Source organism: Coregonus clupeaformis, chromosome 8 (genome assembly GCF_020615455.1).
Source record: "Coregonus clupeaformis isolate EN_2021a chromosome 8, ASM2061545v1, whole genome shotgun sequence".
Lineage (NCBI taxonomy): Eukaryota > Metazoa > Chordata > Actinopteri > Salmoniformes > Salmonidae > Coregonus > Coregonus clupeaformis.
In genome coordinates this window covers 28,788,958-28,803,635 of record NC_059199.1, presented here as the reverse complement: position 1 = coordinate 28,803,635, position 14,678 = coordinate 28,788,958, and the positions used below count along the sequence as shown (strand labels likewise).

Sequence of the window (14,678 nt, the reverse complement as noted above, 5' to 3'; positions counted from 1 at the left end):
AATCATCTCCAGCTTCCAATTGGCTCATTCAACTCCCCTGTAACTATTCCACAGGTCGTTGCTGTAAATGAGAATATGTTCAGTCAACTTACCTGGTAAAATAAGGATTAAATAAAAACAACAAAACACTGTACTAAAAACATCAACAATACATAAGCATCAATCAAACAGAGATGAAGAATGACACGGACCCAGGCGGCTAGACAAAACCAAAAACAAAGCCAGGGTCAGGAAACATGGGCTCACCTGAGCAGAGCCTCCTCTCCTCCTTCTGCCCCCTCCTACTCCTAAATCTCTGGGACCAAGCTTTACCGATCCAGACAGGAGATGAAAGAGACAAGAGTGTAACAATTAAACTATGACCTTTCAGTGCCATAGTAATAAGTTGGGCTGGGAATTGCCAGGGAGCTCACGATACTTAGGTGCCGATACGATATGTATTGTGATTCTCACGATTCTACAGTGCCTTCAGAAAGTATTCACAATGGATCTTGTTATTTACTCCCCCCGGAGTAAATATTTGATTAACAAGTCACATAAGCTGCATGGAGTCACTCCGGGGGAGTGGTACTACTAAGCTATCTGGAATTGTTTTAAGAACGTCACACTAAGGAGCATTTTCATTTTGAATTTTAAGACCCCTTGAAGTATCAAAAAATTGCAGCCCAACTCATCCCAAACCATCTCAATTGGATTGAGGTCAGGTGATTGTGGAGGCCAGGTCATTGATGCAGCACTCCATCACTCTCCTCCTTGGTAAAATAGCCCTTGCACAGCCTGGAGGTGTGTTGGGTAATTGTCCTGTTAAAAAAAAAAAATGATAGTCCCACAAAGTGCAAACCAGATGGGATGGCGTGGTAGCCATGCTGGTTAAGTGTGCCTTGAATTCTAAATAAATCACAGACCGTGTCACCAGCAAAGCACCCCCACACAATCACACCTCGTCTTCCATGCTTCATGGTGGGAACCACACATGCGGAGATCCGTTCACCTACTCTGCGTCTCACAAAGACATGGCGGTTGGAACCAAAAATCTCAAATTTGGACTCCAGACCAAAGGACACATTTCCACCGGTCTAATGTCCATTGCTCGTGTTTCTTGGCCCAAGCAAGTCTCTTCTTCTTATTGCTGTCCTTTAGTAGTGGTTTCTTTGTAGCAATTCGACCATAAAGGCCTGATTCATACAGTCTCCATTGAACCGTTGATGTTGTGATGTGTCTGTTACTTGAACTCTGCGACGCAATTATTTGGGCTGCAATCTGAGGTGCAGTTAACTCTAATGAACTTATCCTCTGCAGCAGAGGTAACTCTGGGTCTTCCTTTCCTGTGGCGGTCCTCATGAGAGCCAGTTTCATCATAGCACTTGATGGTTTTTGCGACTGCACCCGAAGAAACCTTCAAAGTTCTTGAAATGTTCCGTATTGACTGACCTTCATGTCTTAAAGTAATGACGGACTGTCGTTTCTCTTCGCTTATTTGAGCTGTTCTTGCCATATGGACTTGGTCTTTTACCAAATAGGGCTATCTTCTGTATACCCCCCTACCTTGTCACAACACAATTGGCTCAAACGCATTAAGAAGGAAAGAAATTCCACAAATTAACTTTTAAGAAGGCACACCTGTTAATTGAAATGCATTCCAGGTGACTACCTCATGAAGCTGGTTGAGAGAATGCCAAGAGTGTGCATAGTTGTCAACAAGGCAAAGGGTGGCTATTTGAATAATCTCAAATCTAAAATATATTTTGATTTGTTCAAAGCTTTTTTGGTTACTATGATTCCATTTGTGTTATTTCATAGTTTTGATGTCGTCACTATTATTCTACAATGAAAAAAATTGTAAAAAGAAAGAAAACCCCTTGAATGAGTAGGTGTTCTAAAACATTTGACCGGTAGTTAGTTAGTTAGTTAGTTAGTGTGTGTGTGTGTGTGTGTGTGTGTGTGTGTGTGTGTGTGTGTGTGTGTATGCATGCAAACAGGGTAAATCAAAGTCACAGATTCTCACCTGTGATGACTTCATCGGTCTTTGCTGGTCGATCTTCACAAGCTGCAGCTTTGCTCTCTTCAGCTGGTCGATCTTAATGAGCTGGACCTTGGCCCTCTTCAGCAGATGGAACATCCTCTTGTTGGTGCTGGTGAGGTTGATCCGATGGCTGGTGCTCCCCTGTTCCACCACCACCCCATCACCCCCATCAGCCTGGCTTTCCCCTTCGTAAACCCCTTCATCAGCAGCTTCTGCCCCTGGGGAGAAGAATCAAGCAACTGTCCCTCTGACTGACTTCCAAAAGGCTGACAGTCATCAAACCTGCCAAATGGCAACCTATTCCCTAAACTGCAAGCTATACTGCTCCATCCTATGGTAATATGTGGTTTCCAATAAGGCCTACAGTGCTTTCGGAAAGTATTCAGACCCCTTGACTTTTTCCACATTTTGTTACGTTAGAGCCTTAATCTAAAATGGATTAAATATTTTTCCCCCCCTCATCAATCTACACACAACACCCCATAAAGACAAAGGAAAAACAGGTTTGTGTGTGTGTATATATATATATATATATACACACACATACAGTGAGGAAAAAAGTATTTGATCCCCTGCTGATTTTGTACGTTTGCCCACTGACAAAGAAATGATCAGTCTACAATTTTAACGGTAGGTTTATTTGAACAGTGAGAGACAGAATAACAAAAAAATCCAGAAAATGCATGTCAAAAATGTTATAAATTGATTTGCATTTTAATGAGGGAAATGAGTATTTGACCCCCTCTCAATCAGAAAGATTTCTGGCTCCCAGGTGTCTTTTATACAGGTAACGCGCTGAGATTAGGAGCACACTCTTAAAGGGAGTGCTCCTAATCTCAGTTTGTTACCTGTATAAAAAGACACCTGTCCACAGAAGCAATCAGATTCCAAACTCTCCACCATGGCCAAGACCAAAGAGCTCTCCAAGGATGTCAGGGACAAGATTGTAGACCTACACAAGGCTGGAATGAGCTACAAAACCATCGCCAAGCAGCTTGGTGAGAAGGTGACAACAGTTGGTGCGATTATTCGCAAATGGAATAAACACAAAAGAATTGTCAATCTCCCTCGGCCTGGGGCTCCATGCAAGATCTCACCTCGTGGAGTTGCAATGATCATGAGAACGGTGAGGAATCAGCCCAGAACTACATGGGAGGATCTTGTCAATGATCTCAAGGCAGCTGGGACCATAGTCACCAAGAAAACAATTGGTAACACACTATGCCATGAAGGACTGAAATCCTGCAGTGCCCGCAAGGTCCCCCTGCTCAAGAAAGAACATATACATGCCCGTCTGAAGTTTGCCAATGAACATCTGAATGATTCAGAGGAGAACTGGGTGAAAGTGTTGTGGTCAGATGAAACCAAAATGGAGCTCTTTGGCATCAACTCAACTCGCTGTGTTTGAAGGAGGAGGAATGCTGCCTATGAACCCAAGAACACCATCCCCACCATCAAACATGGAGGAAACATTATGCTTTGGGGGTGTTTTCTCTGCTAAGGGGACAGGACAACTTCACCGCATCAAAAGGGACGATGGACGGGGCCATGTACGGGGCCAAAAACCATCATGACCCAAAACACACGGCCAAGGCAACAAAGGAGTGGCTCAAGAAGAAGCACATTAAGGTCCTGGAGTGGCCTAGCCAGTCTCCAGACCTTAATCCCATAGAAAATCTGTGGAGGGAGTTGAAGGTTCGAGTTGCCAAACATCAGCCTCGAAACCTTAATGACTTGGAGAAGATCTGCAAAGAGGAGTGGGACAAAATCCCTCCTGAGATGTGTGCAAATCTGGTGGCCAACTACAAGAAACATCTGACCTCTGATTGCCAACAAGGGTTTTGCCACCAAGTACTAAGTCATGTTTTGCAGAAGGGTCAAATACTTATTTCCCTCATTAAAATGCAAATCAATTTATAACATTTTTGACATGTGTTTTTCTGGATTTATTTGTTGTTATTCTGTCTCTCACTGTTCAAATAAACCTACCATTAAAATTATAGACTGATCATTTCTTTGTCAGTGGGCAAACGTACAAAATCAGCAGGGTATCAAATACTTTTTTCCCCCTCACTGTATATATTTGAAAAAATCTGAAATATTACATTTACATAAGTATTCAGACCCTTTACTCAGTACTTTGTTGAAGCATCATGGTCAACGATTACAGCCTCGAGTCTTCTTGGGTATGACGCTACAAGCTTGGCACACCTGCATTTGGGGGGTTTCTTCAATTCTTCTCTGCAGATCCTCTCAAGCTATCAGGTTGGATGGAGATTTTTCAGGTCTCTCCAGAGATATTTGATCGGGTTCAAGTCCGGGCTCTGGCTGGGCAACTAAAAGGACATTCAGAGACTTGTCCTGAAGCCACTCCTGCGTTGTCTTGGCTGTGTTCTTAGGGTCATTGTCCTGTTGGAAGGTGAACCTTCGCCCCAGTCTGAGGTCCTGAGCACTCTGGAGAAGGTTTTCATCAAGGATCTCGCAGTACTTTGCTCTGTTCATCCTTCCCTAGATCCTGACTAGTCTCCCTCTCCTTGCCGCTGAAAAACATGCCCACAACATGATGCTGCCACCACCACGCTTCACCGTAGGGATGGGTGCCAGGTTTCCTCCAGACGTGACGCTTGGCATTCAGGCCAAAGAGTTAAATCTTGGTTTCATCAGATAAAATAATCTTGTTTCTCATGGTGTGAGAGTCCTTTAGGTGCCTTTTGTCAAACTCCAAGCGGGCTGTCATGTTCCTTTTACTGTGGAGTGGTTTCAGTCTGGCCACTCTACCATAAAAGGCCTGATTGGTAGAGCGCTGCAGAGATGGTTGTCCTTCTGGAAGGTTCTCCCATCTCCACAGAGGAACTCTGGAGCTCTGTCAGAGTGACCATCGGGTTCTTGGTCACCTCCCTGACCAAGGCCCTTCTCCCCCAATTGCTCAGTTTGGCTGGGCTGCCAGCTCTAGGGAGAGTCTTGGTGGTTCCAAACTTCTTCCATTTAAGAATGATGGAGGCCACTGTGTTCTTGGGAACCTTCAAATGCTGAAGAAATGTTTTGGTACCCTTCCCCAGATCTGTGCCTCGACACAATCCTGTCTCTGAGCTTTACGGACAATTCCTTCAACCTCATGGCTTGGTTTTTGCTCTGACATGCACTGTCAACTATGGGTGTGTGCCTTTCCAAATCATGTCCAATCAATTGAATTGACCACAGGTGGACTCCAATTAAGTTCTAGAAACATCTCAAGGATGATCAATGGAAACAGGATGCACCTGAGCTCAATTTCGAGTCTCATAGCAAAGGGTGTGAATACTTATGTAAATAAGGTATGTTTTTTAAAATGTTTAATACATTCGCAAACATTTCTAAAAAAACTTTTTTTCGCTTTGTCATTATGGGGTATTGTGTGTAGATTCATGAAGATGTTTATTTATTTAATACATTTTAGAATAAGGCTGTAACGTAATAAAATGTGGAAAAAGTCAAGGGGTCTGAATACTTTCCGAATGAACTGTATATGCATGACAACATCTAAGAATACTATTTTATCACAACAGTCCAAATAATTTTCTGTAATAAATAAATAAAATAAATAGTTCCTAAAGATCCATTAAGCGAACAACAAATATTTAACTGAGCACAGAAAAGGTCTTACCTTGGACATTTTCTGTGTTGTTTGCTGCCTCCTCCAGAGTCTCAGATGATGCAGCAGCGTTACTGACCAGCACCGCCAGTTTCCTCACAACCCCGGGAGAGTTGAGGTCCTCCATCTTCAGCTTGGACCTCCCCCTTTTCCTAACCGGCGAGGTCAAACTTAGGTCCTCCTGGGCTTCTTCTTCTGCTGGTTTACCCTCAGCAGCACTAAGCCCTTTCTTCTTCTTCTGGGCCAGGCTGATGGTCTGCTTCTTGAGTCTCTCGTAGACTTCGAGGTGGGATGATCCTGGGTTGAGTGTTGAGTCCATCACAGACAGAGTTGAGGACAGGCTGGTCTTAAGTGTTTTTTTACCAGTTGAGCTGTCAACTTCAGGTTTGAACTCATTTTGACCTGGAGTTTGAGACAAGTTGTCAATGTCATCATTGTCTGAATCATAAAAGGATAGGCTCATGGCATCCTCCTCCTTCACCTTGTGTTGGTTCTTCTTTTTCAGGGAGCCCCTGGGCCAGGATATTATCTCGTCGTTGAGGAACCTCTTGGGTGCCTTGATGACACGTGAAGACCTGGCACTCACCACAGGCAAGGAGAGGTTACTGCTGCCTCCTTGCTGAATCTTTCCAGGGGACAGGAGAAGCTTGCCCTCTGTCCCGGTGCTCTCCCTCTGCGGCTCCTGTCCCTCCTGCTTCACTGGGGCTGGGAGGTACTCTGGCACGTAGGTGTAGAAGACAACCTTACGACGGAAGTGTTTCACAACAGAATCTGGCGGACTAAGCCTCTGCACATTACTGGGCTTCCTTCTGAGGCCAAATATGGACTTGCGCTTATATGGTGCTGGTTTCTTTCTTTCCGGGGGTATTGCTGGCTCCTGACCCATCTCAGCTCCAGCCTCAGGGGAATCCACGGTTCCCCTGGACACCCTCTTCCTTTGCTGCTGCTGCTTATTCACAGGTTCAGGGGACAGTGCTACTCCTTGAGAGGCGGTGTGGAGATCCGTCGTCGTCTTTCCATTTCTAGACTGAGCCTGTGCTTCAACCTTGTCTCCTTGCTGAGATCCTTTTCTCGTCTTCCCAAACCTCTGTGGCTTAGCTTTGTCTGTTTCACTGTTGTCTGCTGTTACCCCCCCAGCCTCTTTGCCCTTGGAGGTCTTCCCTTTGCCCTTGACCACTGTCAGGGTCCACACCAGTTTGCCCTGCTTGTCTCTGCTGGTTTGGGCTCGGGCTGTGCTGGACCCTGAGCCTCCCCTGCCCACCTTGGTCGTTTGGTCTTGCCTGTTCCTCTTTCTAGCTGTTGAAGACGATTCCATCGCCTTGCTTCCCCTTTTCCTATCAGAGCCCTCTGATTTTGCACTGCCATTGCCTTTTGAGGCCTTTGTCCCAGCAGCCTGCTTTCCTGTAGAGTTAACACACAAACTGAGTGATTTTTTTTGGGCTGCCAGTTTGGCAATTATTTTGGGTTTCACAGCGTTTTCTTCCTGACCCTCTCCAACCTCTTCTTCGGAGCCTTTGCCTCTACTTTTCTTAAGTTTTGCTGTAAGTTCTGGAGCTGGGGGAGGCTTTTTTGGCTTCAATAATGATGATTGGAAAGGACTGCCTAGAAATGAGAGGGGGAAACATGTCTTAATACAAATAGACTAATGTCAGACAATAACTTGATCATGCATACTATCAGGTATGCTACCAAAGCAATAAATGGAAAATATGAAGGCTACTGCATATTTCTGCTAGGAAATGTGAGCATTCCTGAGCACAGGTGATATCTCACATTACTGTTCATCATTAGCCTACTTACTTTTATAGATATTGTGTGCTGAGAGCGTAGGCCGGTATTGCGTCCCAAACCCAGTGAAATCCTCATCCTAAAACACAGAATAAAACAGGGTAGGAATATAATTCATAATTTCATGTTCCCACTGTGTTTAACAAAAAATATCATACTGACCATAACCACCACAATAGGCTACACTATACTAATACTTTGCATCTTTACTACATTAGGCCTAATAATCAGCCAACGTATCTTTCTTTACAATTAATAATTAAATGTTTAGGACTAGTCGATCTTTTCACAGGGTTGGTAAGGGGTGGGATCAGATGAAACCATGGGCAGCAGCCCAGGTGATATCGGTTTACAAACCATCACACTGAACTGGTTCGAGAGATCAGGCTTCAAAATGTAGTGGGGGATAACTGCAAACGGACATGTGCAATTACAAATTAGGTCTAGGCTAGTACAAATGCAAAGTATGATCATTGATCAAACTCCACTTCCACGGAAAATATAGGCCATCATGAAAAGTACACTGAAATATACACTGTTCATAAATACAGATCTGAATCGTATTCTACAGCATTGCCAGAAGTTGAGGATGTGTAAGAAAAGAGAACGATTAAAAATAGCAAGGCAAAAAAATTCTCTAATCAGTAAAAGTGCAATCAGCTCACTAGCTGAGAGAGCAACCTGCCCCCATGCAAACCGTGTGACAAAAGAAACATGAAAAACAATATCGGGGCCGGAGACTACCTTTTTACTGGGAGTAAAGACTGACAGGATTTCTAAGTGGAAAATAGACAGAGCACATGGAAAAATGACTGAGTCAACCAATTCCCAAAGATCTGGGTGACATTAAAAGGAACTTTACTGTGAGTGTATAAAGCTACTTAGAAACTGGGTGGTTCGAGCCCTGAATGCTGATTGGCTGACAGCCGTGGTATATCAGACCGTACACCACAGGTATGACAAAACATGTATTTTTACTGCTCTAATTACGTTGGTAACCAGTTTATAATAGCAATAAGGCACCTCGGGGGTTTGTGGTATATGGCCAATATACCACACCCCCTTGTGTCTTATTGCACAAATGTATAGCTGCCTGTATTCCACCCTTATTCAGAAAGCATCTCAGAGTAGGAGTGCTGCTCTAGGATCAGCTCCCCCCCTCTGTAACCCAGGAAGCACAAGCGAGAAATCAGCCCAGCAATGGCCCAAATCCACTCGATTCTACCCCCTCCCCCACCACCACTAACAAAATATTTATATTAAAAGTAGGCAGTATTATTGGAGCTAGCAACCAAACTATGAACAACAAACATAAAAAAAGACTAATCATTTTCTAACTTTTATTTAAATGGATGAAATGTACTTTGTGTAGGTGTAATCCCTCAACAGGCACTACGTATGTACAGTAGCATGGATGCATCCAAATACATTTAATTAGAAAACAGCTTAAACAAACGCAGCTATTTTGATGTTATTCTATCAGAGTTGGCTAGCTAGCAAACAAGGGATAAGAACATTGCCAGCCTACATAGCAATAAACAAATACAATGAACAACAAGTCCGCTTCTCTAGCAACCTAACCGATAGTTCTAACAACCAGGTTTAGGTGGATGAAATAGTATGAATTAACTTATAAAAAAGTTTAATCTCAATGAAAACATATCATTTTACCAGTAAATGTGTGCTTGTTTTCTTTAGCAATCGTGGTATTAGCGGGATAAATGTCTGCGTTCTGTACATTATCTGGAACTAATAAACTCTGGCAGTACCAAGTCATCCATTATTTACAGATAATGTACAAACCATCAGTGTTTATCCCTTACATGTAAGTAAGTGTGTACAGCGCATTCGGAAAGTTTTCAGACCCCTTGACTTTTTCCACATTGTTACGTTAGCCTTACTCTGAAATAGATTACATATTTTTTTCATCAATCTACACACAACACCCCATAATGACAAAGCGAAAAACAGGTTTAGACATGTTAGCTAATTTATTTTTAAAAAACGTATTCACATAAGTATTAAGACCCTTTACTACGAGACTCGAAATTGAGTTCAGGGGCATCCTGTTTCCATTGATCATCCTTGAGATGTTTCTACAACTTGATTGGAGTCCACCTGTGATTTGGAAAGGCGCACACGCCTGTGTATATAAGGTCCCACAGTTGACAGTGCATGTCAGAGCAAAAACCAAGCCATGAGGTCGAAGGAATTGTCTGTAGAGCTCAGAGACAGGATTGCATCGAGGCCCAGATCTTGGGAAGGGTACCAAAAAATGTCTGCAGTATTGAAGGTCCCCAAGAACACAGTGGCCTCCATCATTCTTAAATGAAAGAAGTTTGGGACCACCAAGACTGTTCCTAGAGCTAGCCGCACGGCCAAACTGAGCAATCGGGGGAGAAGAGCCTTGGTCAGGGAGGTGACCAAGAACCCGATGGTCACTGACATAGCTCCAGAGTTCCTCTGTGGAGATGGGAGAACCTTCCAGAAGGACAACCATCTCTGCAGTACTCCACCAATCAGGCCTTTATGGTAGAGTGGCCAGACGGAAGACACTCCTCAGTAAGACACATGACAGCCCGTTTGGAGTTTGCCAAAAGGCACCTAAAGTACTCTCAGACCATAAGAAACAAGATTCTCTGGTCTGATGAAACCAAGATTGAACTCTTTGGCCTGAATGCCAAGCATCACGTCTGGAGGAAACCTGGCACCACGCTACGGTGAAGCACGGTGGAGGCAGCATCATGCTGTGGGGATGTTTTTCAGCGGCAGGGAGACTAGTCAGGATCGAAGCAAAGATGAACGGAGCAAAGTACAGAGATCCTTGATGAAAACCTGCTCCAGAGTGCTCAGGACCTCAGACTGGGGCGAAGGTCACCTAATGACCCTAAGCACACAGCCAAGACAACGCAGGAGTGGCTTCGTGACAAGTCTCTGAATGTCCTTGAGTGGCCCAGCCAGAGCCCGGACTTGAACCCAATCGAACATCTCTGGAGAGACCTGAAAATAGCGGTGCAGCGACGCACCCCATCCAACCTGACAGAGCTTGAGAGGATCTGCAGAGAAGAATGGGAGTCCCCAAATACAGGTGTGCCAAGCTTGTAGTGTCATTCCCAAGAACACTTGAGGCTGTAATCGCTGCCAAAGGTGTTTCAACAAAGTACTGAGTAAAGGGTCTGAATAGTTATGTAAATGTGATCTGTTTTTTATTTTTAATACATTTGCAAACATTTCTAAAAACCTGTTTTTGCTGTCGTCATTATGGGGTATTGTGTGTAGATTGACGGGAAAAAACAATTGAATCCATTTCAGAATAAGGCTGTAACGTAACACAATGTGGAAAAAGTCAAGGGGTCTGAATACTTTCCGAATGCACTTTACACACATCCATACTGGTACCGGTTCTGACCAACAATTTCACTTATAAAATCAGTCTGTGGACACAATAGATAGAAATGGCGTGCACTGAGCGATATCCCTGCTTCTCATGGACACAGCAGTGTATATATTTTCCGCCTGTGGGACCTAGGATGTGAAATCTGTTACCACTTGAAGCTGGGATGTACCTCCTACCATTTCATTCGCTCTTCCGACTATCCATCAACTCCTGGCTGAACCCTATGTCACAGCCACTGACGAATCCTTACATCGTAGTGCAGCAGAAGTTAGCGGTTTCGTCACTCTAGCACATTCAGGGATCGGTTTATAGCCAGTAATCTAAACTAATTCATAGAGTTCAAACAAAAACCACTGTCATAGACGGACAATATTAATATGAGATGAAAGGAGAGTTCCTAACAAGTTCAGGAAGCCAAGCTAGTGCTGTGTGTGACTTTCACAGCGGTGGAGGTAGACGTTTTGACAGTTAAGAAATATGCACATTTTCTCTAACACTAAACATACAAATATGTATTTTACAGTTAAGGTGAAAACGTAGTCGATTTATAATTTGATTATACTACATTTAGAAAGCATATGAGTAATTTCAAGCCTTATTCATACAGTTGAATAGGAAATAGACTACAATTATATTTGTACTTGAGCTTGTGTCCTCAAACATGTCTACACCTCAGCACTTATAACAATTTTTACCAGAAGGATGAGATTCTTACCTTTAAGTATGCAGCATTACTAGTTATTGTTTATGGCCCTCATGATAAATTACTTTTGGGGATTACGTAGATTACATGTAAGTGGTTAAACAACTAAAACCAGATATTAAGTATGTAGAAAATGGGACCTATATTTTTTTAATTATATAATCTTTGAGAACTAACAATCCCCCCCCCAAAAAGCGAGACCGTCAGGAAGAATATAAAATTCCCAAAACAATGAATTAAGCAGTATTGGCTAAAGACTATGTGTAAAGCCAAGCTTACCCGACGCCGAGCTTACCCGACGACCTCGGGTACTGTGAACCATCAGATCCTCCTCTCCACCCTCTCCGAGCTGGGCATCTCCGGCGCGGCTTACTCTTGGATTGCGTCCTACCTGACCGGTCACTCCTACCAAGTGGCGTGGCGAGAAGCTGTCTCCGCACCACGTGCTCTCACCACTGGTGTCCCCCAGGGCTCAGTTCTAGGCCCTCTCCTTTTCTCCCTATACACCAAGTCACTTGGCTCTGTCATATCCTCACATGGCCTTTCCTATCATTGCTACGCTGACGATACACAACTAATCTTCTCCTTTCCCCCTTCTGATAACCAGGTGGCGAATCGCATCTCTGCATGTCTGGCAGACATATCAGTATGGATGACGGATCACCACCTCAAGCTGAACCTTGGCAAGACGGAGCTGCTCTTCCTCCCGGGGAAGGACTGCCCGTTCCATGATCTCGCCATCACGGTTGACAACTCCGTTGTGTCCTCCTCCCAGAGTGCGAAGAGCCTTGGCGTGACCCTGGACAACACCCTGTCGTTCTCCGCTAACATCAAGGCGGTGACCCGATCCTGTAGGTTCATGCTCTACAACATTCGGAGAGTACGACCCTGCCTTACACAGGAAGCGGCACAGGTCCTAATCCAGGCACTTGTCATCTCCCGTCTGGATTACTGCAACTCGCTGTTGGCTGGGCTCCCTGCCTTTGCCATTAAACCCCTACAACTCATCCAGAATGCCGCAGCCCGTCTGGTGTTCAACCTTCCCAAGTTCTCTCACGTCACCCCCCTCCTCCGCACACTCCACTGGCTTCCAGTTGAAGCTCGCATCTGTTACAAGACCATGGTGCTTGCCTATGGAGCTGTGAGGGGAACTGCACCTCCGTACCTTCAGGCTCTGATCAGTCCCTACACCCAAACGAGGGCATTGCGTTCATCCACCTCTGGCCTGCTGGCTCCCCTTCCTCTGCGGAAGCATAGTTCCCGCTCAGCCCAGTCAAAACTGTTCGCTGCTCTGGCACCCCAATGGTGGAACAAGCTCCCTCACGACGCCAGGACAGCGGAGTCACTCACCACCTTCCAGAGACATTTGAAACCCCACCTCTTTAAGGAATACCTGGGATAGGATAAAGTAATCCTTCTACCCCTCCCTTACCCCAACACACCCCCCCCCCCAAAAAATATAAAAAAATAACACATTGTAAAGTGGTTATCCCACTGGCTATAAGGTGAATGCACCAATTTGTAAGTCGCTCTGGATAAGAGCGTCTGCTAAATGACGTAAATGTATATGTAACAGACAATTGTGCACATTTTCCCTCATTTTCGCCCGTAATTATTCATTTACAAAATGTACAAGACGGGACTGTTATTCTGAAGGAGTCCAAAAATCTGTGACCCGGAAGTACTTTGTTCTTCTTGCCTTCTTCAAAGTGGTGTCTGTTTTTGTGTTTTTTGATGTGGAGTCTTTCCCTACTCGAATGCAGCTGGGATATGTGTACTATCCTGTCAGATCTTTTGTAAATCGGCCTTTACAATGTTCTTGCTGTAAAATATTTGGACATTTCTGTTTTTCCATTACTGAAGGAAGTGGTTATTTAGTTTTTGTAAATGTTTTGTATATAGTCCCGTGTAGCTCAGTTGGTAGAGCATGGCGTTTCCCACGGGGGGCCAGTATAGATAAATAAAATAAAACAAAACATGTATGCACTCACTAACTGTAAGTCGCTCTGGATAAGAGCGTCTGATAAATGACTAAAATGTAAATGTTATGTTTGAGCAAAAAAACATTATCCATGGCAAAATACATAGATTTACAGGAAACTAGCTTTAAAACTGCAACATTTTCTCTCAGTTCCATGATAGAATATGTAGAATTGTAGGAAATTAGCTTTAAAACTGCAGAAATGTCTCTACAGCGCCAAGATGGGGGCCTCAAATTCTCTACAATGTAGCCACGCCGATGGCCGACCGCTCTCATTGCCACGCCCCCTGTCACGTCCACCACCTTGAGCCTGAAAATAACCTGATTGCACCGGGCACTGTTGTATTTTGACTCATCCTATAGGCTACTGTGCTGCAATGAGGTTACCCTCCTGCACACTTTAGTTTACGACTTTTATGTACAATGAAAGACCCAGCAAATATGTTGGAAGTTACTCATGGTCAATTCCACGTAAAGGAATTAGGCTTTGACTCAGTTTTTTTGTTTTACTTTAAAATGTATGCCAAACAAAAACCATTGATTTCAAAGTTTAACAAACCATACAACTGACAAGGTCTCCAATGCACAAGGACTCCTTTGAACAATTACCACTGAAATCTTTACAAAAACTAATTTAGTGGAAGAACTGTGCAGATGCAAACTTTGGTCACGGAATTATGATAAAATCTCCCTCAGGTTTTTATGCGACCACATTTTCCAAAAACATAAATATCTGCTCTGAATTAAGATTCAAAGATGTCTGCATAAAGAATGGTGTGTCCGCTATGACATTACACCTTGAGTTTGAAAAAAGTAGAGTACAGTGTACTTTTCTTTACTGTATTGGACTGTACTGTTCTCTACTCAATGTACTGTACTCAGTACTGTCACAGTTTCTAAACCCAGAGGCGCAACACAGCGAGACACCAGGCCGGGGTTTGAGAAGTCATTGAGAGAAGTGAAAAAAATCTTCCTTAGTTGTTCATTTTCTTTAAATCTAAAAAGGCACAACCTAGATTCGTGCCAATGTTTTAAGTAGTTGAACATGTTATTACTCCAACCTCGTGAATGTGACAAATTGACACATTTTCATTTGTCAAAAACTACTTTATATTGAAGGAGTGCCTATGATTTGATGACCTGCACATGCGCAGT

At 43.8% G+C, this 14,678-nt stretch overlaps 1 protein-coding gene across 3 annotated transcripts in view; it reads right to left on the bottom strand.

Annotated features, from left to right (window-relative positions):
• The window catches only part of LOC121571388 (histone-lysine N-methyltransferase 2B-like), a 72,448-nt gene that overhangs the window by 48,534 nt on the left and 9,236 nt on the right, over positions 1-14,678 (bottom strand). For 2 of the 3 annotated variants that reach the window (XM_041882802.2, XM_045221907.1), the window contains exons 2-5: positions 7,455-7,521; positions 5,667-7,256; positions 2,006-2,241; positions 247-306 (exon numbers count right to left, since the gene is read on the bottom strand). In XM_041882802.2, coding sequence (XP_041738736.2) covers positions 247-306; positions 2,006-2,241; positions 5,667-7,256; positions 7,455-7,521 — 1,953 coding nt within the window. The remainder of the gene's footprint in view (positions 1-246; positions 307-2,005; positions 2,242-5,666; positions 7,257-7,454; positions 7,522-14,678) is intronic. The other variant, XM_045221906.1, reaches the window with a different exon arrangement.